Consider the following 27,082-nt stretch of genomic DNA (forward strand, 5'->3'; position numbering starts at 1 on the left):
TTTGGGAATTTAGTGTAAGGAGCTGGAGAACGAACTGCCGGCTGTGCAGCGAGTGGGCGGAGCTCGTTACTCTGACGTAGCAACAAGCTGCTCGTTAAGGAACTATAATTTGGTGAAGGAACTGCGAACATTAAAACATATTAAACGCCGCGTTCACGGCCCAGTTTATTAATTTATTACTTTATTTATTTAACTGTTGTATAAAAGCAATAGACCACGAGAGGGAGTGTGTTATCGCCAATATCATCATTATTTCGTGATAACACACTCCCTCTTGTGTTTTATTGCTTAAATGTTCACTTAATGTGACCTTTTATCTTAACATTTAAACACGCAAAACTCCAGCATCAACCCTTAAGTTCCTCAGCTGAGGTCAGAGCCCATGCGGTGCAGCATTCAGAGAGTCACACGCTGGTTTTAGTAGAAAACTGTCAGGTTTTATTTCGTTGTTCCTTCTGACGTAAAGACAAAACTCTTGTGCACTGATCACAGAAATATATTCTACCTCTGTATGATTGGTAGAGAATGTGAAGCATCGTTTCTCGGCTTCTCCAGGTCACTACTTCAATTCCGTTACCCCGTAAGGTCATTTTAGCATTGGCCAAAGCTAATGTTAGCAATCACAGAGTCAGAGGGAAAAAGGTAGAAAAGAACACTGTCCATTGTCGGCCTGTGATTTCCAGGCTTATTTGTTTGCTAATAAACTGACTACAGTGTAGATATGAGCAGAAACGTATTATAGTGGTAGGCAGCTAATTCTGAATGGTATTTTCCTCTGGTCTCGAAACGTGGAAACTTCCTCAGCACTACACTCTCTTTATGCCCCGGGCCATGAGGCAGGCGAAGACCGTCATCACCATTTTGGGCTTGACCTCCACTAGATCCTCTGGAAGCGCGTACACCCGAGCTCCGATCTTTCTTGCCATGGAGATGGCGTACCTAGAACCAAACAATCACAGGCTTCAGTTGCTTATCCTTGCCCAGTAAATCTATAAGGCAAGAAACTGTGCAAATTGACCTATCAGTGCTCCACAAATGTGTTCATCCACAGCTGCTGTAGTGAGGTTGGACACTAGTGTGTCCAAAAGTTCGGGATCTATGTTTTCAACCTTATAAAATGGTTTTAGATAATCAGTAAGACACTAACAAGCTGTAAATTAAATCTGATAAACAGAGCTGTTTTACTAAATGACTGCAAGAACCTCAATAGTTAAGTTTAAAGTAAGTTAATAAATTAAAACAATTAATATACCAATAAATTAACTCTCAAGGCAATTAACTTGACAAAAATATTAATGTAAATGAAAAATTACAGTATATTATCATTCCTGTTTGTTCATAGAATTCTTGAAATATTAAACAAACCGTCTATAAATACCTTTTGGAGATTGGTTTGTCATATTTTGTTATCGCATATAAAATGGCAAAAAATTAATATTACGGCAAGTGATTCCAAACGTTTCACAGACAATGTACTTTTTTTAGTTGTCTAACCAAGCTAACGTTTAGCGTCACGGTAAATTATATGTTTTTATCAATCTGCCTGCTTTAGATTAGCTACAACAACATACAGTCTTATGCAAAAGTTTGTGCACCCCTGATCAAATTACATGCTTTATTTATTTTCTTAATTTCATATCCTCTACAGAGAACACACTTCTGCGCATTTTAATATACAATTACTCTTTACTCGCTGAATTTTACATTAAAACATAAAATGTGGTCTGTGCAAAAGCACGGTTTTATTTTTTTCCAAATGTAAAATAAATAAACAGAAATTGTGGACTAAAACTTGCAGAACAAAGTCATATTTATGTTTGTTTTCTATAGAGTATTCTCATACTTTCACTTAGAAAATCAAAAAACATAATTTGACCAAACTTTTGCATCCAACTCATGACTGTGGTTCAGCTCAGTATAAAATAGATTTATAATACACAAAATATTTTGACAAAAATGGTCTGTTTCTAAGTTGTGTGCTCATTGGGTTCAATGCAACATTTGCTAGCATTCTGTGAAGCTTGTCCAACCTTTGTGACAAGCTTCACAGAATGACATTGACTACACGTCTGACATTGACTACACAGTCAATGAGAAAACTGCTAAGCTTCAAACATGAAAGCGCTAACGGTAGTACCAGAGCTAGTTTATGAGGAGCCTGGCCACTTCCTATTTCCCCCATTATATCAAAAACGGGACTGCTAAACAGCAGAGGGCGTCTGCGAGCGAGTCCTCATTGAATGGGAGTGAAATGGAGCTCAATGGCTAAAAATGAAAAGTTAAAATAGTTTCTAATCACTCGCCCAGAACTTTCCTTTAATTTTACAAAGTAGAAGGATGGATTTCACTAAAAAAGCGAAGAAGTCTCACCTGTATGTTTCCTTTTTTCTACAGCAAACGGGTTTTGGGCAGCAGGACACTAACATTACTGCCACTGAGTGCTGATTGGTTGGTAAGCAGAGCAGCTCATTGGCTGTTCGCGCTCACTGACGTCATGAACGAAACTCGAGTTTAAAAGCTCTTAAAAATATAACAGCAGTGTTAAAATGTTTTATGCTGTTCTGTGTTCAGGAAATGATTGAATTCTTTTACATTAAAAGTGTTTCAGCATTTATAAACCATGATTTTCCTCAAATGCTCCATCTTAACCCATTCATTTTGGACTCGCTCGTGAGCGCCCTCTAGCGTTTGGGTAAACCTGGCAGACATTACAGAGTGGGAATTCTCCTCTCTACAAGTTCTCTGGTAGCGCTTCCACTGCTATGGCAGAACCTTTCAAAACTAACTCCAGCAGCTGTTTTTTTTTGGTTTAACCACTGTGTTCTCAGAATTAGCGTGGGATTCTCTTCTCAGTGTGAGAAGGACACAGGCTGGTCATGAGAACTTACTTGGCATTGTTGAGTTTCTCTTCATCCGTAAGATCTTCTGCCTTGATCAGATCGTAGCGGATTGAGCCTGGCTGGATGGCATCGATGAGGTCCAGAACCGGCATGCTGCTGCTTATGGATCCATCCTGCAGATCCAAAATCAAAGCTATATCTCACCTCAGCTTTCAACCAAATGCATTCAGCTTTTTTTTTTTAGCAAATTTCATGTCTTCACAGTTTTTAACATGGAAAAGATGAGCTGGGTGTGGCACCTTAAAACCTGAGATGGTGTTTTTGCCAGCTTCTGTGAGAGTGTTGTTCACCCATCTGACGATGGTGTCATCGTTGACCTTCTCCCCATCGCCAAGGTCCTCCAGGATGTTCAGAGTGTACCTGAGTAGCCGAGCAGACCAAGATTTTCATGTGCTTGTTCAGTTTTGGTGACAAATGGCTTCAAGGGACTGCTGAATAGTCAACAAACTATCCAGAGAGTAAACCTACACTAAAAAGATGGTTTTGCTATGGTTCTTTAGCCAAAAAATGGATCTATATAGAACGATTTACACTCAAAGAACCCTTTGCATGATTAAAGTGTTCTTTTCACCGTGAATACGTTCTTCAGATTGATGGAGAATGTGCTGTAGATGGTTCCACTTAGAAACCTTTTTGAAAAGGGCTCTATATATCACCAAAAAGGGTTCCACCATTGTTACAAGCCAAAGGACCCCTTTTGGTACTACATAGAACCCTTTTTGCTAAAATGGGAGTGTAGCTTTTTTTAACGGTTATCTCCTTCCTTGCTAACATCTCTCTCAGAGCCCAGATAGCTGAACTGAAGCTCTTATTTTGGACACATTATGAGAAGAACCAATTTTTTTTGGAAAAATAATCACATTTTGAACAGTTGGAGGTAAAAGAGTTAGAGGACGGCCAGCAAACAAGCCATTAAGAAGCCAGAAGACCCAGGATATTCTGAAGAAACACTGTCCATATGGTCATCAGAACCAGTTTGACAGCATAATGTCCTTCACATAAGGTTTTTTAACAGTGAGCCCCTCTTGTTCTCATACCTCCTCATAAGCTGCCAGAGCAGGGCGAGGGTGAGCGTGCGGTTGCCCGCGTTTAGGTCCTGCCCAGCGATTCCCACCAGAGAGAACTTAGCCTCCTTCTTTCCCAGCTCCACGGCGTAGTTACAGTTCTCCAACTGCCAGACAAAACAGAGGTTTCATAGACTGCTGGGTGCTATACAGCTACTATAGGACGGTTATGGATGGTCGTAATCCCACCTTCTTCATGTTGCTGCCCAGTTTGGGGTATGGCGGCTTGTTCACTTTGTCCCAGTCTACAGGAACCTTAATCTTCTCGTACAGCTGGAAGATAATCAGGGCATCATCCAGGTCTCTGTAACAAACACATCAAATCAGTCTTCAATATGATCAAAAGCAGCAATAAAACATTTGATGAAACTGGAAATAATGCAAAATAAAGCAGCAAGAATTACATTACAATGTTCGTATAGAACAGGGGTCAGCAACATACAGCTCTTTTACTGTCCTGTTGTGGCTCCTCAGCAGGATTAGATTTGTAGGTAACAAAGTAAAATAAAGCTCTGCTGATCGTTCAACACAGTTTAACAATAAATGGTCTTTAATGCTGACAACAGTCTCGCCTAGCTAGTAGCTAACTAACGAAAAAACAAAGAGAGAGATTTAAGACGAACATCAATAATTTGGAGATGAACGCTTATTTGCGTTTATAATCACTCCAGCTGGTTTCCTGATACGTTTAATCTGCAGTGAGAAACTGACAAACACTAAAAAGTCATGAGGCTGAAGTCAGATTCTCATTCGCCAGCTTCTTGTTCGAATTTTCCCATTCCACCTTAAATGGTGCAGCAGTTACATTCTGGCGCCTCAGGCACCATTTAAGGTGGAACGGGAAAATTTGAACAAGAAGCTGGCGAATGAGAAGCGACTTCAGCCTCGTAAAAAGTTAAATACTGAGAGACATTCGACTTTTGAGGAAAAGTTTCCTGCTGGAGATGCGAGAAAAGCTGAGCTAAAGCTTAAAGCAGTGCAGAGTAAGTCTGCCTTTTCTCTCAGTTTCTTTTTGTTTTGTATGACTGTTTCGTTGATTGTCATTATACTATTTTGTAATGTACAGTACGTCTACTGGACCCCAGGAAGAATAGCAGCTATCGTGATAGCGGCTAATGGGGATCCTAAAAAATAAACAACAAATAAACAACAAATGCAAAGCATAGTAGAGTCGAGCTTCAGTGCAGTTGGATTATCTCCCAGTTCAAACGCTTCTAATGAACATGAAAATGGTTGAATGCAGTTGAATCAGGTGTGTTTGAGTTTGAGCAGGGAGATCACCAGACTGCAGAACTGAGGAGCCCTGGTGTAAAGAGAGGCTTCGTACCCGTAGAGGTGGTTGACGCGGGGGTTCACGCCCAGAGAGTTCATCCAGTTACGGAAGGTGCGCTCCTCTCTGGTCTCACCTGCCGAGGAAACGCACAATCGATCAGATTACAGCGCTGCCAGCAGAGCAAAGGCAGGTTCTATCACTGAGCGTAACTATTCTACACCTAGAGGTGAGCAATATGGCACAAATGGAGTTTTAATGATACATGATATAACACAGTATTACAGTATTTAGTTTTTCAGACAAACAAGTGCCACATTTAAAAACATACTATCAAAATCTATGATTCAACATTTCACACTGAACTAAATCTAATTAAATAAACTAATTATGACCTCTTTGTTAAAAATGTTATATTCTCACGATAAAGATAAATATTATATTATTATATTACTATAAGATAATATTTCATGTTATTTAATCAGGCAGCTGAATATTTTCATTTGCAAATTTAAAATGCCGTTTTGGCTCTTTAAAGATAATAATGTTATTTATTTTGCAACTCTACCTGAAAGAAAAGGCTAATAATAAATTGTCCAATGACCAGTTTGGTTGGAAAGAAACTGGAATCAGAAAAAGCCCTAAAAATTAATTGGTGCATCTCTAGATAATACAATTGCAGTGATATTTACAGTAGAAGACTAAATCCATGTGGTTTTTGAGCAACATGATAAGACACTTATCTAGAACATGCTAAACTTTTGAGGCCCCTACAGAACTCTAACACTTTCTGTGCTGGTTTCAGGGGGGCTCACCCTCAATAGAGCTCCAGTCGATATCCTGGTTCTCTGGCTTCTTCAGGGCCGGGTATTTGTTGAAAAGGTTGGCAACGAAGGCCAAGTTGAGCTTAGGGTTGCCACGGACCACATCGGTGGGCATGACAAACTGTCGGCAGCCAAGGCGGTCGGCCTGATCCAGCATGCACTCGGCTCTCTTCAGGTCATCTTTCTCCTGCAGGGGGCGATGGAGAGCAGTACATGTTCAAATATGCACAGGTGTACAAGACCAAATCAAAGTCCTTATAAGAAAATCTTGGCGACGCCACCGGGCAGTTATTTCCAGTCATGCAATGCCAGACTCCTGTCTCTTTAAATGGAGAGACCTAAAAACTCGAAACTGAAGCCCAAATTACCTTTTTGAACCCACATTTGAAATCACTGACAAAATTGGATGAAAATATCTTAAATAGTTTGTAGCATTTGGCTCAAATAACACAAAAGAACAATATTGAGTTATTTCGGGTTGTTCTTGCTACCACACACGCGCAGATCTCCACCACAAGGGGGAGCTTTTCCCGCTTGCGGCTTTACCAACAAGCTGTCTCTTTTTATTGAAGGGCGGGACTTAATACCGGCACCATGTTGAGCGTTATGAGCCTTCCCATTCATTTTCCAGCCAGTGACTTGTCTCCTCCGTTATGCTGCCTCTGACTAAACTGAGTATACAGTATAACACAGACTGGACAACATGGTAACAGACAGGTTTCAGCTGTAAGAATTGGGGATTGCATAAACTACTTAGGCTACTAGGTTAGCGCTGTGTGCAGCTACAAACTAGTCAGGGCCTAATTTTAGTGAAACATGGTGGCGGCAGTAGTTTTTCAGTTTAACACAAGGCTGAGTGTACTTTTTTTAGTCTGAAAATACTACATAAGAGATTATTCTACTGCAGTTTGGTCTAAACTACACTAAAATATAAAAAAAGTGTACATAACCACCTCAAAATTAGCTATGCAACACTAGCTGTTCATAAAAAAATTGAACGTATTGGACACGTGCAGTCTAGCACTGAGCTCAATTTGTGGAAAATACTATTTTGGAACACTTTTTCTTTAACCATGGTAAATAACAACTAGTCAACTAGTCCATGTTTTTAAATAAGCTGCCTAGTAAATCAATAGCTGTGCAACCACTAATAAGAATGTAACGTCTAGCATATATTTATTATTCAGTTATTCGGTTTTGCTGTGCTGAGGGTTTCAGCTGTAGGTTGTGGAGAAGAGCGATCCACTCACCCTCAGGCCGGACATGTCAATGGCAATGGGTGGGATGCCCTCTTCATCTCCTTTGGGGGACACCTGGTTCAGGATGTTGTAGTAGGCCTTGGAGTCCTGAAAACAGGCAGAAAACACAAACCAAACTTATTTCTTGTCGACATGGTACACTTACAAGTAAAGATCAAAATGCTTGTAGCTTCTCACTTTAAAAGAACTGAAAAATCAACTTGACGCGTCATTGTCCAAAAGTGGACAAACGTAAGCACAAAAATCACGCTTACTTTAGCCAATATACTTTTGTCTGTTTCATAGATAACAGTGTGTCATACAGTGTAAGAATCAACGTAATCAAGTCTGTGCATGTTGAAAAATGGTGGAATAAAAGCTTCCTTTACTTCTTAGCTACATTAGACTCGAAGCTCCAAAGCAAAACTACAGAACCGTACAGGTCTTGGCCAGTTGACTACTTTGGGGTATGGGAACAATGTGTAAATTTGATTTCTAGCCAAAGTATTCCTTTAGTATGTATATATGCAGGTGCTTTGGGGTATTTACCTTAATATCGGAGCTGAAGTTGTTGATCTTGGAGCAGCCGGCCTGCTCCAGGTGGTAGTTCGCCCACCGGAGGAGCAACTCCTCAGGAGACAGCTTCATCAGATCCTCCAGATTTTCACCATCCCTCAGCAAGGCGATCAGAGCTACACACACATACGCTCAGTTCTTAGACAACTTAAATACACTATTGATATGGCAAATAACAACACAAGTTAATACGCTTTTTGAAATGTTTCATTTACGATGGCAGAGGCAGTGCAGCATGTGGCATCTTCAAATGTAGGTTATTTCATCCAGTGTATGATATTGTGCTTCTATTTTATTGTTTTTTTAAATGATTTTAGTTATTTACATATTTTTAAGTATATTTGTGAATTAGCATGTTAGCTAGTTTTGCCGACTCAGTGTTGTTTCGAATCCTACAATGTGTTAAAATCTGTAGTTTCTTCTTGACGTCAATGAGATCAGATGGAAAGACAAAGGAGCCTTTAGCTCAAGTCTCTCCTGCTGCTCAGATATTTCTCCTCAGAAAAAGTGCCCAGTAATCTCACCTGTACGGAAGTCCAGACAGGCCATGAGGTAGTTATAATTTCCTGGATTGTTATCTTGAGATCACAAGAAAGTTAAGTCGTGATCTTGAGATCATAACTAAGTCATGACCCCAAGATAATAACTTAACTGTCTTGTGATTTCAAGATAACCAAGTTGCTATCTTGAGATCATGACTTAATTATCTTGCGATCTCAAGATAAAAGTTATCTTGAGATCATGACTTAATTATGTGATCTCAAGATAACAAGATCACAAGATTTTATCATTAATATTAATATTATCATTAATCTCACTTGTACGGAAAACCAGAAAGGCCATGAGGTAATTATAATTTCCTGGATTGTTATCTTGAGATCACGACTTAACTATCTTGTGATCTGAAAATGACAAAAGTTGTTGTGTTGAGATCACAAGTTAACTAAGTCGTGATCTCAAGATAACCTAACTGTCTTGTAATCTCAAGATAACAAAGTTGTTATCTTGAAGTCACAACTTATTTACAAATTATCTTGTGAACAAATTATCTTGTGATCTCGAGATAACAAATATCCAGAAAATTATAGCCACAGCTCATGGCCTCTCCGGACATCCGTACACTCGGGCCTCCTCTTGAGTTTTAGTACAGCGCTCAATAAAGTCACACAACGCTTACCATTCCTCGTCCAACACTGAGAGCCTTCTTAGTTTTGATGCTGTGAATTATTATTATATTTTTATCTGGGTCAGAAGTACTTCACTGTCTCCTTTTGTTTAATGCTACTCCTCTTAAAGACTTAAGGATCACAATTAAGTTTCCTGAGCCATCACAGATATTTTTGAGCTATGCTCTGGAAGATAATGATCTAGAATAGGGCTGGGCGATATGACAATATATATCATTATTATGATAAATTATGTCACAATGCAATACAGTATGCTCTTCTGAGCATATCGAGGATTTCATCAGTACTTGTAGAACACTGACCAACTGCATACTGACCAAATTTGTCCTGTTCACTGGATTTAGTGCCAAATATAGTATAAAAAATCATTGTATTGAAGTTTTTGATAGTATTTTTTAAAATGTTGCTTGTTGTTTTTTTTCCTCTGATCAGTTGTCTGAAAAAATATTGTGTACCGTGTAAAAGTATCGCAATATTAGATTTTTGCCATATCGCCCACCTCTAATCTAGAATTATAAGGATTGATTATTATTGCTTATTCTTACTTAGCCAGAAGCTGGCTAAGCTGCTAGCTAACTAACTGTGCCTGCTCACTCTACCTTCATTCCTGCTGATCTCAATGTCGGCCAACAGGCCGATTTTGATGATCTGCCACAGCAGACCCAGAACCAAGTGCTGCCTGCCCTCCTTCAGGTCCTCTGCGCCAATGTTCACCACGTGGCACCCAATAGCAGAAGATGAGTTCAGAGCCAAGTTCAGATTTTCCTGAAAACACAGAAAACGGTGAAGAATCTGAGATTAAACACACATGTACACTGAAAAAAGGCACATTTGGATGAAAAAAAAGTTTTGGTGTTACAAACCTCACTTCCTTAGACGTAAATACACTGACTGGCCACTTTATCAGAAACACCTACCTTGTTCTTCCACCATATGTGTACACTTACAGATTGTAGCTCATCTGTTGCTGCACAGTTTATCAGCCCCATTCATTCATCACTGTTCAGTTTCTGACCACTAGACTGTGGATGACCAGACATTATTTGGGTGGTGGATCAAGAGCGGTTCTGTGGTCAGAAACTGACCACTGATGAAGGGCTACAGGACGGCTAATACAAACTGTGCATCAACAGATGAGCTCCAGTCTCTACTGTACACCAGCAAGGCGGAGCTACAAGGGGGGTTTCTCATAAAGTGGCCAGGGAATAAACATTTGATCATATTATACACTCTTAAAAAAAGATGGTGCTTCAAGGGTTCTTTAGCAAAGAAAATGGTTCTATATAGAACCATAAACACTGATAATTAAAGAGTTCTTTGCATCATGAAAGGGCTCTTCAGATTGATGGAGAACGTGCTGTAGCTTTTTGAAAATGGTTCTACATAGCACCAAAAGGGTTCTTCTATTGCTACGGTGTCGAGCTTGTAACAATAGAAGAACATTTCTAAAAGGTTCTATATAGAAGCATCTATAGCACATTCATGCACATTCTCCATCAATCTGAAGAACCCTTTCATGATGTAAAGAACACTTTAATCATGCAAAGGGTTCTTTGAGTATTTATGATTCTATATAGAACCATTTTCTTTACTGAAGAACCCTTGAAGCACCATCTTTTGTAAGAGCGTAGATGTACCACCCCACCAGTTGGGTTACCTGGATGGTGAAAGGGGTGAGTTTCTTCTTGTTGATGGTTCTCTCGTCGATGGTGTCGGGGACGGACAAGTTGATCATTTTACTGCAGAAATGAATGAAAAATAACACACTCATAACCAACTAGAGGAACCAGGAGAAGGTCCAGAAAGTACCAAACATATTTTCTTATTGCGGAAATACTTCAGAAGTGAAACCAGTTAATCTCAGGGGTTTCCCAGTCCCAGTCCTGGTGGCCCCACACTCACTGTACACAATATATTTGTTCTCTTTTTCTATTTTTAAACATTATGTTATAAAAAGATATATGCACTTTTACTCTGGGGAAAAAAAAAAAACCTTTTAGGTACACAGCTGGACATTAAGACCATTGCCGTACCTTGAAGGTACATTTGCATTGTTTGAACAAAAAAGTCAGTGTGGGGTTGCCAGGACTGAGTTTGGGAACCCCCGAGTTAACCAACGTCAACTGCAAGTGATGTAAAACTGTGCTGAAGTAAAACGAACACTTCAAAGCTTCTGTACTTCTATAATACCGCTCTGCATAACCACATCAAAATGAAACATCCCCTCGCTACTAACAAAGTACTTTGGTAACACTATTTGGATAGTCCACTGTAGATGCTCAGTCTATTTTTATCTAATTTTCAACTAAATACCTATTAAATGCAACTGAGCTTGAAGATGTGTGTGAAAGATTCTATTAAATCTGTCCCTAACCCTAAACCTAACCTCAAGGCAAAACCCACACCCACTCCTACACCTAATCATAACCTTAATGTTATTAATATTCAACTGAGCATCACCAGAAAGTATATGTAGATCATCTATAGGGGACCATCTAAATAAAATGTGACCAGTACTTTCTATGCATGTCCAGAATACTCTCAGTGTGCCTCTTAGGTGAGAAGAGAATCTAAACACACTCAAGAGCACAAAGGTGAGAACCGTTCTGCGCTTTAAGAACACGTCATGAATCTGACGTAGACTTTTTCGCAGGACCTTTCTCAAGAACACACTTAAGAACAAATTAAGATATAGGAGAACGAGGTCCATTGTGTTTTTCTTTAACTGTTGTAAATGATGAATACTCGAAAATCAATCAGTCAAGTGAGCCATAGTGTGTGTGTGTGTGTGTGTGTGTACCAGAGAATGATGCCATCTCCCACCGCTGTGAACAGGTCGTTTGAGCTGGGGTCCATGGGCAAGACATGTTTACAGTCAGGATCTTTCTCCAAAGCTTTGTTGACCCAGTTCACGAACGCAACCTTCTCCTCCTCTACATACACAAATGGAGAGAGCAGATATACAGTCACATACAAAAGTTTGAACACCCCCAGTCAAAGTGCATGTTTAGCTGCTTTTCTAAGTTCTCTATAGGGAACAAATGTAAACATGGCGTTCCAGTGCCATAACTCTTGCACAGGCCGCATTTTATTAATAAACAGTAACTGCGCATTAAAATGTGTGTTCTCTGTAGAGGGTGTGTCCACTTATTTCATGTCAGTTGACCTGGGGCGCCAAAACCTTTGCATAAAAATACTGTTCATTCAGCTAAATATTGGATATATAATGGTACAGTGGTGATGCTATAAAGAACTATTTCATTTGGCTTCATATTTAGTTACAAATCTATCCATTTTTATCACCGTCAAATTCCTTGATCATATATTATTGTGTTACTTGCATTATAAACCACGTATGAAGATGCTAAAGTTTTTGTTTTAATCAATTTATTTGATTAATTTCTTAATTTAACCGCTGTTTTTATTCAGGCACTTACAAAACGTACCACTGAGTGAAGTTAAAGTTAAGCCAACGGCATAGCAGTATTTAGCTATAACAATACATATTACTATAGCCAATTTATTACTAATGTGTGCAAAATGCAGCCAACTAAGGTCTGCTTAAAAGGTCATTCCACTATTCTCGCATTTAATATGCTATTTGTTATGTTATGTAATAATTTACTGAGCAGCATTAGATCTCTTAGCCTCATCAGCTTTACAGAATCAATGACTTTGTGTCCTTTTTGTGTTTTTAACCCCCTTAAATTGGCCAGGGTCCACCGGCAGGCCCAAGGTTTTATTACACACTTCTATAATAAGTATAACTCAGCCAGTTTACATTGAAGTGCCTGTAGTTACTGAATAATAAGCCTTATTGTGTAATAAGGCTGGGATTTTATGGGGTTAACCATTAATGTTCCCTCACTACAATACGCAGCCTACACTACGCAAATACATCATATAACCATTGTGGATCCCACCACAGTGACAAAGTGAATATAACTTCGTCTACACTTGTCTAAGCAGGTTTAGGCTGGTTTGGTGGTGATTTAGCTGGTCACCCAGCATGATCATACTGGTTGACCAGCATACCAGCATCAAGAACACAACGTATCGTTGCTGTCGTCATTAAACCACATATCTCCATTTTTGTCGCTTTTAATTTTTTTACATAATTTGAAAAAAGTAGTTGCCCTTTATGTTGTGTCAAAATGTCATGATGAGAGGGCCAACAGGAATGATCCGAAATTACTTAATTAAAAAATTATTTCTCCATTTACTTCCATTAAAAGCTAAGAACATTCCGTGTCCAGTAAAGTTACCTGTTTGGAGATATGGAGTTTTGTTCCGAGAGCAGGGATATGATGGTTTTGCTGGTCTACACTGGTTTTGCTAACAGGGGAATGCCTATCTTTTAAGGCTATTCATCTCCAAATTTAAGACATTTCAGCTGTTTATGTGGTGTTTTACTTGTTTTTTTGTCAAAGGTGTCCAAATATTATTTTACATTACGTCAATTGTCATTTTTCAGCTTTTGATACATTGAGTGTATTCGCATATTAGCATTAGCATCCATCGCCTCAACCCATTGTCTCAAATGGCCAGCTAAAGCTAATTCGCTACTAGTTACTATGTTCTCAACCAAAGTCATTACAACTTTGTCAGATGTTTTTTGTCTAGGTAACATTTCAGGTATGTTGGATAATTTATTTAGCTAGAATTATGACGATATATAATAAATATAAAGTTATTTATATATTTATATAATAAATATAAGTTATTTCATACAAGTTATTCCAGGATATAGTGTTGTATTTGTCAAAAAGTGGAAATATAATTTTATTTCTGGTTTTAATTATCATACCTGAGTAGGAGTGCTGCGTGCCAGACTGCTCCGAAGTTCCCGCCACGGCACAGATGCCTTCCTTCTTATTGATGGCCTTCCGGAAAGTCTTCGCCACTTCCGAGCTCTTCAGCCCGTGGAACACCTGAAATGAGAAAGAACGCAGGAAAATATCATTTTATGTACGGTTATATTTATGTCAGTGGTCATTTTACAGTTTTCTGTACATTTGATGATATTTGTAGGTTAACATGCTAGCTAGTTCTGCCGCCTCAAGCTGTTGTTTCAAATGCTATCTAGTTAACTGGGCTACAGTGTAGACAAACAAGGTTGTTCCAATTGTGTTCTCAAAAGTCATTATTCATTAGCCATTGTTCTAGCTACGTTGTTGATGTTGTGGATGCTAATTAGGTAGAATCAGGATTCACTGGTTCTCTGTAGCTAGCTTACCTACTTAGCCACCAGTGTACACAAACAATCCATAAACAAATCTGATATATAATCACATATCAGCCTATATGAACTTCCCTTATATCCTACTTAGATTTTGTCATTTTGTCACAGATATATATGTGACGTATATGCCACATTATATGAAATTAGACGTTTTTAAATATGGGTTATATGTTTCAGCCATATCAACACACGTAGTCGTGTACGTGTAACACTATTAACAACATTAGTCATAGATGGATAGAATATATCACTCATATATCGCTGTTGTCGGAAGAAACCCTTGTATCTCCATTTTTGTTGTTTATCAGTTTTTGGCATGATCTGAAAATGCCTTTTGCCCTTCACATTGTCTGTAAATTTCATGATGAATGGACCAAAAGAAATGATGCAAAATGACTTGGAAAAAAGTCTGGTTCCATTGACTTACATTAAAAATAAAGTAGGTTTTTTCTTTCTCCTGTAAAGTTATCGTTTTGGAGATACAAGGTTTTCTTCCGACAACAGCGACGTGCTAACTTCATGTTATATAAATTTTGACTTTTTGTAGCTGACAAATTTTGATTTTTTTGCTTTAAAAAATCTGTTTTCGCATCAGATCTATATCAGACATACAATATATGTAAACTCCATATTTTATGCATGTATGTATTCACCTATCAGACAAATATGTATGATCCATATATTATGCATATATGTCCAATATTTGATACTTACATATATGTACCCAACATATACCTACATATATTTTAAATATATGCTATGTTCATATATGGAAATACATCAGATTTTGGTATGGGAGAACTTTGTTGAATGCTGTAGTGATGCTGATGGCTGAGTGGTTCGATGCAGGGGGCTGGAATGATATCGCTTTTGAAGCAGAGTGTCTTAAAAAGCCGTTTTATCAGTTGTCCCGTTTCGTAGGGGAAGATTTCAAGCACTACTCCTTGTAACTCAGTTCCAAGACGCAAGGTGACACAAGGGGTAGGGGTCAAAATAAGAAATGGGATTAGGCCGTAGACAGTAGAGAAAAAGGCACACCCACAGTTTAACTCTGCCCTTGTTTATGAGAGTTTTGAGTGACCTGTGACTGACCTTTACGAACTCCTCAAAGGTGATCTTGCCGTCCTGGTTTTGGTCCATGGTCTGGCTGAGTTCCTGGATGATTTCGCGGACCCGGTACCCCGGCAGTGGGAGGTTGGCCACCTTGAACAGCTCAGTCAGCTCATCCGTGCTGATATAACCATTAGAGTCCACATCTGGGGGAAAAGTCAAAGTAAGTTACATGCAAATTAACCCTGGATGTTTATGAAACTATATAGGGTGCATTTCAAGTTGGGAACATTATAGTCATATTTTAGATATGCTTCATCTTGGGCATGGAGGTTATGATTTACAAGAGAAATATGATAAGCCTTTATATTTCTGCATTAGCATGTCAGGTATTGAGAAATGAAAGAGACCTCAGAACCTGGTTAATTTTGGCCTAAATTCTTTTCAGCCTAATGAACCTAATGAGCGTGGACAGCATGGGTGGCAATAAACTGCACATATTTTTGTTTTCCCTGACAAGCAATATGTGTGTGCTTACCAACTTTGCTGAAGGCCTCCCTCAGCTCCTCGATCTCTTCAGCAGAAATCTCTCCTTTGGCCATCTTTGCTGCTAATTAGTAAATATGACCTGTAACAGTGACACAGACATACAGAGTTTTTGAGTTTTCTGAGCAGAGTCGACAGACAACCTTGACTTTCAGCATGGCACTGTAATAGGATGCTACCTATCCAACAAGCCAGTCTGTTCATTTTCTGTCCTGCTAGAGCTGCCCTACTCAACTGCCCGACTCTGGAGCAGTGAAAATGTATTTTCAGGAGTGATGAATCACGCTTCACTCTCTGGCAGCCTGACAGATGATTCCGAGTTTGGCGGATGCCAGGAGAACGCTACATGCCTGAATGTCTAGGTCCAGTGGTCGGAAAATTTGGTGGAGGAGGAATAAAGGGCCGGGGCTGTTTTCCACGATTTGGGGCCCTTAACTACAGTGAAGCAAATCTTAGCTACAGCAGACGATCACAATCTAGAGAACCTCATGCTTCCAAGTATGTCGGGAGAAGAACCTTTCCTGTTTCAGAAGTGCAGTGCCTTAGTGAACAAAGCGAGCTCCATAAAGAAATTGTTTGCTGATTTTTTAGAATGTGACTGGCCTGCACTGTCCTGATCTCAGCCCCATCCAACACCTCTGAGATGAACCCAACATCAGTAGCTGACGTCAATACAGCAGCAGTCACACTAGACTTTTCCGGCTTGTGTCGTCTTACGAAATGGACGTGACTGATGCTGCAGTCACATGTTTGTGGTAACAACGGCAAACTGGATACTTCATTGTTTTCAATGGAGCTTGTGTCGTGCTCCAACCCCTGGGCCCCGCTGGTGGCCACGAGAGCCTTTCGGAAGGCGGGGCCCGAACATCGAGTGGCGACAAACCCCGGCGAGGATGGCGGGGAGAAGGCCGCGAGTGGGTGGGGGATGGAGCGCAAAGCCCCAGCTCTGCCGAGGGACGTGAGTGACGTCGGGAGGAGGAGGACGACAGTGCCCGCCACGAGAGGCACAAGGGCAAGAAGTGAGTCCCGAGCTCCACCACCCAGGCCCCGCCCCCCCGTTCTGCAGCGAGGCTGCTTCACTACACGTGCGGTGTAGCACGCCACAGAGCTGCAACAGAAAATTCTGCCACTGCAAGCGGCCATAGTCTGCAGACTTCAGCGGTGAGCGGAACGCTACGCCAAGAGTTCAATTTTCCCAACTTTTGCTGTCGCAGTGGAATAAACTGGATGTTGATTTTTTGGGGATGGCAAATGTTGTTGAGTTACAGATGAACCCAGTTTTATTCAACAACAATAAAAGAGAACAGAGGGTCCTCCTGCCTTTTTTCCACCTTAAAGTTAATCTACGGGGGTCCCTTGAGGTGCAACCATCTAAGCGTTGGACCTGTTATCAGGAGATCGTGAGTTCGATCCCTGGTGATGCTACATCCATCCATAGCCGGGAGTCCAAGAGAGCCCAACTGGCCTCTCTCTGGGTGGGCAGGATGGCCCCCATCTCCATCACTCAGTGTGATGCTAGCCAGCAAAGGTGTCTGTTAGCTGGCGTAACAGAACTGGTGGTTAGTGTTCTCCTCTGAGTGTGTTCAGCTGTCCAGTGACGCTGGGTTAGTGGCAGTTCGACAAGATGCGGGGGCGCTTCACAGGTCTCGGAGGAAGCTTGTGTTTGCCTTCGCCCTACTAGCGCTGGTGGTGTCGTGTGATGGGGGAGTCCTAACTAGGGGGTGGAATTGGATACGTCTAAATGGAGAAAATTGGAAAAAAAAGTCAATTGACACTGATAAAAGCTTTCCTCTATAATCATCCATTTTTGACAGCACTGCGGTCACCATGCCAACCTTTGTGGCTTCACGCAGCTGCGTACCGCTATGAGGTGCATAAGAACGCAGGAAGAGGCCGGTCTGGAAGACTGCCAACAAAAAAATGTCAGCACAACAAATAAGATATCTAACTCGCTAACCATAAACTGGAATAAAATAATTAGGATAAACAGCTTGGCATATAGCCAGCTAGCTAACAGGCTAAAAGGCTTTAGATTTAAGTAATGATTGAGCTTTTACTGTAAAACCGCAACTTACAGAATAACACGGACAGCATTTGTATTTATATGTTTTGATTCAAACTGCCAACAATCTTTGTAGCTTATATAATTTAAGCAGACTTCTCAAGCCTGGCTGAACAGCGCCCCCTGATGACGCAGTCTCAGAGTGTAACATTAATAACGGACTGTTTAAACGCCTGAATTCACAAAAAAATGGAAAAAAAACTATTTTAACCTATAATAATGATTAGTGTGGAGAGCAGTGTTGTTGCTGCTGTTTATTTATACTGCAGGATCTGTCATGGTGGAATCAGATTTACTGTCAGGTTCAAGTCTTTAATTGCAGATTTGTTAATCCGTGTTTAAAATTACAAGGTGCAACATAACTCAATTTAAAATAAAACCTAGATTATCAATCCTTGATTAGCTCAGTTAATTTAAACTCAGTCACTGGTGCAACAGAGAGCCTTAAAAACTAGTAGCGGAACTTCAATCCTAATACAGGTGGATACAGGTAGTGCAGTTCTTTCAAAATAAGGGTGATGTGAGCTCTTTTCTGTTTTTATTAGTGAGAATGTAGAGAATGTATTGTCTTCTTAGGAAACCAAGTTAAAAAAAGAACATTACAGTAATTTTACAACCCTGCTTGTTAGAAATTCTCTGAGATAGAAAAGGACCAACTTTAGTAATATTTCTCAAAAAGCTAAAAAAGCTACTTTACTGACTGTGTAAAGGATAAAACAGAGCTCTAAGGTTACACCCAGGTTCGTTAAAGTGAAACTGAAATTTCGCACATGAAATTTATTTGTCTTGGAAATCTGCGACATGAAATCTCTCACTGCGGAGAATTTCACTGGGCCTTAATGCTTGTGTAGCTGAATGGAAGCAAATTGCCACATCTGTGTTCTAGTGTTTTTAACGTAAAGCCTTCACAGAATAGTAAAAGCTGTTACTGTATGTATATTTATACTTATATGAATATCGCTGTTGTCAGAAGAAAACCTCGTATCTCCATTTTTGACATTTTTCAGTTTTTGACATAATTTGAAAGTACTTATTACCCTTTACATTGTGTGTACATTTCATGATGAACTGACTAAAAGAAATGACCCAAAATAACTTGTAAAAAAGTCTGGTTCCATTGACTTACATTAAAAGTAAAGTATGTTTTTTCCTTCTCCTGTAAAGTTACCATTTTGGAGATACAAGGTTTTCTTCTGACAACAGCGACATACTGGTGTATTTATATATATTTATATGTGGATTATTCGCCTGTAAGACCATGAACATACACATCTTTTAAGTGTGCTTAGGCCTACATGTCGCCGCTGTCTGAACCAACCCTTGATCTCCAAAATGGTAACTTTACAGGAGAAGGAAAAAAGTTCTTAATTTGTAACGGAAGTCAGTGTAACCGGACTTTTTTCCAAGCACTTTTGAGCCGTTTCTGTTGGTCCGTTCATCGTGAAATTTTAACACAAGGCAAAGAGCAACTGGACTTTTCAAATGATGGGAAAGAAGGTTTTTCTCCAGGAGTTGCTAGAATGGCCTTGTGTTGTAGTGCCTTCTGTAACTGCCTATAATTGACTTCTGTCTGCAGCTGGAAATGATGGGAACGGTTTGAGTTTAACTGTAAACTTCAGTCCCTACGAAAGTTCCTGTGTGCTGATCTCATTATGCTACAGCTGATACCGCAGTATTATATTTAACTCCATTAGTGAAAGAGAGATGTTGGCCGATTTGCATAATGAGGATGCTAATAGCGCTATGAGATGATTTATTTCTCTAAACGTGTCCCGCTACGGGCAGCGTCTCCTTTTAAGGAAAACAACAAACCTTTCACACACAGCCAAAGCAGAACTGAAAGCCTTCTCCTTCTCTCATTTAAAGAGGCACATTGCATACTTTGTCCTTCTGAGAAGCTTTTGTTTGTTCTCTTTTTAATAAAGCCTCATATCTCTGCAATAGTAACTTTGTTTCTTCGTATGTTAACATAAAGACATTTTATTCCAAATAATTCTGGGCCATTTCTATCGGACCATTTCTTATAAATTCACTACAATTTCTCTGAAACTTGATTTGGTCACTCTCATTTTTACTTGACCACCATCTGTTCTTTTTCCCTTAGAATATACCAGAACTTTAAGACTGGTATATGTAAAATAGCTGTGCTCTGATTGGCTGCCCTGTATTGCGATTCATTCAAAAAGCACTTCAGCCTGAAACACTCCTTATAACTTCAGCGTGAATGGGGGCTAAACTGCTGTAGGCTAATATATGTAATTGTGTCGATTTTCATGACATTGCAAAAATAATTGGGGTGTTTTTGCAGCTTAGTTTCCATATATGGACTGTATGAAATGGGGAAATAGTACATTTGGAAACTTTAACAGTGTTTATATACTACATCAGACTCAGAACCGCTCCAGACTGCGAACTGACCAATGTCCTAAAGGGTCTTTAGCCCACCTTTAGCCTTCAGATAGTAAATGATGTATACTGTATTTCCTTTACTGTACTGTCTTTACCCCTTAAAACCCCCAAGATAATTACATCTTACCAATTATTATCCAGTAACAACACAGACTGTGTTGTAAACTGGCTGAGTTATTCTAGAAGTTCTAGAAATACTGGCAATTTTTAGGGGTCAACAACTGACAAACTTAGAATATGAAATGCAAAAATGGGTCTGTATAGTACCAATAAAAGGTTCTATGTGTTGTAACATCGGCTGAACCCTTTCTGGTGGCCACTTTTTAAAAGGTTCTTCACAAATTCAATGCAACTTTAATGTGATTACACCAGTAAAGTGGAACGAAAAGCTTTCTCACTGTTCTCTTTTGTTCCACATATAGCCTACTGTAAACATGACAGTGCAAAAACAGACATTATAGACAGATACAGATGCTATACTATATAAGTTTTCCTTAGAAGGATCCATTTCATCATGCATAGAACCATTTATGCATTCAAATGGTTCTTTGAGTGGTCTCTGAGTTACTAAAGAACCCTCGAAGCACCCCCTTAGGGGTGTACTACATCTCCAGTGGTGGAAGAAATAATAAAACTCTTCATTTAGGTTAAAGTAGGAAAGCTTCCATTGAAAGACAGAAAAATACCCTTCAAAACTGGCTGAAACTAGTTGGTTCAGTATCAAAGGGTTTACAGCTGTTTCCCAATTCAGTCCACCGTTCAAACCACGATGGATTTCCAAACCACCACGGTTCCTTTAGCGAAAGATCTCCGCCCACCAAATCCCGCAACGGTTTGTAACGGCCTGTTTCTGGAAGCAAAACGACCAAACTCTTTGTTTTGCAGTGAAATGTGTTTACATTTGTCAGTGACATTCAACGCAGTAAGAAGTTCCTCCTCAAACGTTGTGGAGCTGAAGTTCCTCTCCTCTTCCTCTGGCTCACTGGAGGCCTCATGTAACGGCACTCTTTTTGTTTGACATGCAAATCTCGCCTATTATAAAGCCACACGGGTGTTTGTGGTCCTTCATAAGTACTCACATAATGAAGGGCATTTGCATAGCGTTGATAAAACTGTTATTTTACCTTGTTCACAATAAGCCGTTAAAATCAGTTCAACCACAAACCTTCTTTAAGGTTGTAGTTCACGGGGTAGATTTTTGCAGCCTGGCCTTCTCACACCTAAATCTTTGTTCGAGGCACTTAGTCATTTCAGACTGCTGACGCCCACCTCCAGAGCAGTTCCGCCTGCCTCGTGCTCTCGCCTTCATGCTCTTGAAATGGAAAACTAAAGAGGCGGAAGCCATTACAAGCCCTTTGAAGGTGATATCTTAATGTCACCTCTGCAACATTAACAGTTCAAACTCAAAGTAATCATATTTATTCACTTCATTTAGGGATTAGAGCAGGGATTGACACAGGCATGAGATTCTGTGCATTAAGACCTGTTTGCAGGGGACACCACGGGTCTGTGGCGTGGCACACGTTTAGCAACAGCTCAGAGGAAGAGATTAGCTCAGTGAAATGCAGATGTTAGGAGAAGCACGGCGAGCGAGAGCTTCTGCTGCTGCTGCAGGGCTTAACCGCAACTTCCTGTTCCACTTCAACTGCACAGCAATGCTTTACTTTACTACACGGTTCACTTGCCCATGGACTTAGATGAATGGTCTACAAGAACTGGACCATAGCAAGTCCAGGATAATGCTAGCAAAGCATTTGAGGTGCCAAGTTTGGTGGAACATCTCAGAACAGCAGGGTAACTGTTAGAAAGGGCACCAGTAGTGGAGCACATCAAGGGGAACCTTCATATCGTTGGGAGAACTTTCATATATTCTCAGAAATGCAACAAGAACACAATCACGAATCTCTCGCCAGGCTAACCTCTACCAAAAGGACACGAGAGCCAAGACGTTCGCTTGTATGTACCTAAGGCCCTCCGAAGTATCAGTGTACCAAAGTATCGGTGATCCCACTCAGTGCATCCCCCAAACAACCCAACTCTCAACCACTCAATGACCAACAGATGGACCAACTGATAATCTCCTACCTGTGGAAGATGCTTGTGAGGATGTCTTCTCTCTCTGTGGGTCCCCTGCTCTCTGCTCTAGACAGGGAGTGTGCAGGACTGCTGCGACAGCGACAGATCTATTCAAATGAGAGAGGAAGGAAGTGACAGCCAGCGCACCAAAGCTGAAACAGGAACGTAGGTCTTGATGGCTTTATAAGGCAATCTGCCAGTCAGCCTTCTCGCAAGCAAGGTGACGCTTTCAAAATGTCAAGGCTTCAAGACACTTCTTCCAAAAAAGTAGACTCAAGCAGACTGAGATGAAATAGATCGTCTCCAGTAGACCGAAATGGTGGCCATGCTTCATGAAACTGGAACTATCAGTGACGGACAACTGATCAATGATTAGTGTATGTAAATTGCTGGAGCTTGACCTTGGATTCACTAAAGGTATCTGCCTAGTGAGCGAATGCAATATTGTATACTGGACCTCATTATACAAGTCTTCCTGGTGTCCTTCAGAGGTTTAAAGTACAGCTGAACCACCTATGAAACCACATAGTGCTGCAACCCCAAACAGTTCTCTAACCATGTCGTCACCACTTGTAGCAAGAAATGGAGACACCAGCCTCAGTTCTTGTAGTGTCATTGCTCTTGCTCCTGGTTCTTGTGTTCTAAATATTTGGAGGTGATGCTGCACTTCGGTCAGAAGTTCTATTAATGCATTTGATAACATTACAATAAATCTGGCCTTTGACCAGACACTGTTTGGGTGGTAGAGCTTTCTCAATTTGATACAAATTCCAGTGTTTTTACTCCCAAATTTAGACCAATTCCACCAGTTAGCTAGGTCTCCCCATCATACGATGCTGCCAAGCTGGGAGGGTGAGGGTAGGATCACCTGCTTCCTCATCGTCAGACACATCGTCATTGGGCAGCTCCACATGCTTGGGGAAGAATGCTAACTGCTAACTGTGTTACGTCAGCTAACAGATGCCTGCGTTGGCTGGCATCTCACTGAGTGATGGAAGAAATGGAGGACCATCCTCCCACCCAGAGACAGAAAGGAGTATTATGTTCTCTGGACTGGAGGCCACAGGTGGCAGCGGCATCACCAGGGACTAAAATTATGGTCTCTAAGCTTAGACAGTCACTATAAAGCACACTTTTGAGTGCTGAGGGTTGTTAGCAATAATAGAGACACCATCGCTGGTACTGAAAGGGGTAAAAATGACATCTCACCATTTCAGTTCCTTTATTTAAGACCTAAAGCTGAGCTATGTACGTTTTGGGAATTCAGAGACATCGAAACCATTTTGTAAAGTGGGTTGTGCTTCAGAACCGTCCCCCAACTGGATGAATCTGAAGATCACAAACGCATTTAAAGAGTATTCAAAGAAAACTCAGTCAAAACTTGGTGAAGGACGTGTCTTATGAAAGGTGTAAGTGAATTATATACTGTTGTCATCAGATCTTCATTGGTGTAAAGTTGACTTTTCATCTGAGACCTAAATATTGAGCCGAACCATCTTTTTTAAGCCTGTGCCTGTGCATGTGACGTTTACAATGTAAAGATGTATGATGTGGTCAGACTTTCAGACTTTACAGGTCGACTTGCAGCAGCGCACACACAACATATTTGGCGTTTTTCCCTCCTGACTCAGTAACGATACTTCTTTCAGTTTTAACAAACAATAGTGCAGCTTAAAATCACATTAAAATCAACCACAAATAAAATATTTTCCCTGTTACCAGATTGACCAGGTCACTGTTGGCTCTCTGAAATGTTGTGACTCTGTGTTGAGCTGCTAGCAAGCAATGATGGTGGAAGAGGAGTCAGAACGTCCTGCTGTGAAAGCCATTCTCACCTCTCTACAAAGACGGCCAGGCGGAGATAAAATGGTCAGCGCAGCTTTCTTCATATCGAACAGTCCAAAACAACTGACCCAATAAAAAAGCCTTTAAACACAACAAAATCTTCAGTTCACTTATAGTTTTGTAAGTCATACATTTCAATGTTGTTAACCCTTTACTGCATGGTGTTGCCATATGGCAACAATTACATTATCTAAATTTTACAAAAATTAGTAATATGAAATTTGTGTTTTCCTACTTAATTGTGGAAAAAGGGTCTTTTACTTTAAAAGGACAAATACTTTATGACATCACATGACCAGGAATTCTTATTATGATGTTGTTATTACCATACATTGCGAATACCAAATGAAACTGTATTAATTTCCAATATTTGTAAATATTGGGTCATACATTTTACTAAGTATAAGATGGATTTGTTTGGTCTTGTTTTCAATAAAATTATGTTTTTAGAGAAAAATTAGTTTTTATGTTGGATTTTATGGTGCTGTGCTATTACTGCGCATTGTTGCCATATGGCAACAATTTACCAAATACCCCACTTTAAAAATATATATTTTTTTTCAAATATTTCCATTATTTAAGCAATTTTAAATAACAAAGACACATTAAAACATTTTTATCAGTTTAAGTAATAATTCGTGCAATAGAGGGTTAAACAAAGAATGTGGACTTCAGTTGAGGGACCTCCAAAACTGACGGAAATTGGATTTGGTTGCTGCTGTGAAAACGTTCACCACGCCCAATGGCAAGCGTGGACTAGAGGGGTATAAAGCCCCCGCCAGCATTGGGCTGTGGAGCAGTGGAGCTGTGTTCTCTGGAGTGAGGGAGCTCCATCCAGTACCTTTGGGATGAGTTGGAGTGATCCAGAACTGACCATCCAACATCAGTACCTGACCTCTCTAATGCTCAATCAGATCCTCACAGCAATGTTCCACCATCTAGAAAGCTTTCCCAGAAGAGTAGAGGTTGTTACTGCAGTGCAAACTCACTATTAATACCCTACATTTCATGATGAGCTTTTTGTCTCTCTGTGATTTCTTCTCAGAGACATCATAAACATTGTGATACATTCTGTGCAGCAATGTTCTGACTGTTACTGTTCACCTACCATTAAGCTGTAAAATGTGCTCGTCTCCCAAAGTGGGAACTGAGATTACACCAGCGCCAATCTAAGCAAAGCATTCCTGCAGGACTTCCTCCAAGAGCTCTTCTTCCAGGATGTGGTCTGGAAACTGTAAAGCATATAATTGAACTATGTTAAAAAGCCTTGTATAGTATTGTGGTGTACCACCACTGGCTGCACTGCCGCAGGAGCGTGGGAGGCGTGGCAATGCAAAGCGGTCATGCAAAGAGGCTCTCAGGAGGTGCCACACATCCTGTACACTCCTTATAGCACCAATAAGGGTGCTACGATGTCAAGCTGGTAATCATAGAAGGCCCTTTTCGGTGCTACACAAAACCTTTTTTTAAAAAAAAAGGTTCTACATAGAACCATCTACAACACATTCTCCATCAATCTGAAAGAACCACTTCACCGAACAAAGAATGCAAAGCATTCTGTGAGTGTTCACAGTACTATACAGAACTATTGTCTTTACTAAAGAACCCTAGAAGAACCGTGAACACTCACAGAACCTTTTGCATGGTGTTCTTTGCATTATAAAAACGTTCTTCAGATTGATGGAAATGTGCTACAGATGGTTTTATATAGCACCCAAAAGGGTTCTTCTATTATTACAAGCTTGACATTGTAATAATGGAAGAACCCTGTTTGGCCCGTTTTCAAAAAGGTTCTATACAGAACCATAAAAAAGTACATTCTCCATCAGTCTGGAGAAACATTTCACAATGCAAAAAAAACATTTAAGCATGCAAATGGTTCTTTGAGTGTTCATGGTTCTATATAGAACCACTGTCTTTACTAAAGAAGCCTTGAAGAACCATCTTCTTCAGAGTGTATACAACCTTTTTTGAAAATGGTTCTAGAAAGCACCAAAAAGGGTTCTACTGTTAAAAGCTTGACATTGTAAAAGTAACAGAACCATTTCTTGGTGCTACATAGAACCATTTTCAGAATTTACAACACATTGTCCATCAATCTGAAGAACTATTTCACCATGCAAAGAACTTCTTACGCATGCAAATGGTTCTATATAGAACTCATAGTACATACTAAAGAACCACCCTCTTTAGTACACTACTAGTGTACTACATTACTCTAATTAGATGAGAGAACCCATTTTCAGCAGAGAAACTATAAGTTTTTACGGTAGCATTTTTGGTTCTTTCAGTACCAGAGTGTATTTTGGTTCTGCAGGCTGCCGTTAAAGTGCACAGGTGTTAATCATTACTGATTAGCCGCTCGTAAACTCGGCTAATCTCTCCTTCTCCCAGCATACAGACGTGTGTTTTTATCACGATAACATAGGCTGAGTCTCAAATCGCTCCCTACTCCCTATGCAGTGCACTAGATTGGTCATAAAATCCCAGCTTCTACACCACATTAGGGCATTATATGCTGAATAAAAAGCCCTTTATGTTTATTCAATAGCAGCACGTTTTCCTATCTAACATTTAGACCACTATTTATGCGCAGAAGCCATAGTTTCCTCACCTATGAAGTGCACTAGGTAGGGAGCATGGATGCATTTGGGATTCAGCCATAGTATTAGAGGGTTTCTTAACCGTTACGCTCTGCCTTACTTGGCCTCTATGTTATAAAACGCAAGGTACGATAGATACTTAGCCTCTCGACTACTGTGTATCATCGTATCCGGAGCTGAGAGTGTGTGG

General features: G+C 40.1%; 1 protein-coding gene across 1 annotated transcript; it reads right to left on the bottom strand.

Moving 5' to 3' along the window:
• Positions 1-415: 415 nt before the first annotated feature.
• On the bottom strand, positions 416-22,579 carry lcp1 (lymphocyte cytosolic protein 1 (L-plastin)). Its single transcript, XM_036575983.1, has 16 exons — positions 22,454-22,579; positions 15,890-15,979; positions 15,394-15,557; positions 13,867-13,990; positions 11,860-11,992; positions 10,717-10,798; positions 9,659-9,824; positions 7,846-7,988; positions 7,309-7,404; positions 6,050-6,245; positions 5,292-5,370; positions 4,154-4,268; positions 3,938-4,071; positions 3,140-3,260; positions 2,889-3,013; positions 416-939 (listed from the first exon to the last, which is right to left on the bottom strand). The coding sequence occupies exons 2-16, from the start codon at positions 15,951-15,953 to the stop codon at positions 807-809; spliced, it is 1,875 nt and encodes a 624-aa protein (XP_036431876.1). The 5' UTR covers positions 15,954-15,979; positions 22,454-22,579; the 3' UTR covers positions 416-806.
• Between the last annotated feature and the right edge of the window lie 4,503 nt (positions 22,580-27,082).

This window comes from Colossoma macropomum, unplaced genomic scaffold, assembly GCF_904425465.1.
Source record: "Colossoma macropomum unplaced genomic scaffold, Colossoma_macropomum, whole genome shotgun sequence".
NCBI classification, from domain to species: Eukaryota; Metazoa; Chordata; class Actinopteri; order Characiformes; family Serrasalmidae; genus Colossoma; species Colossoma macropomum.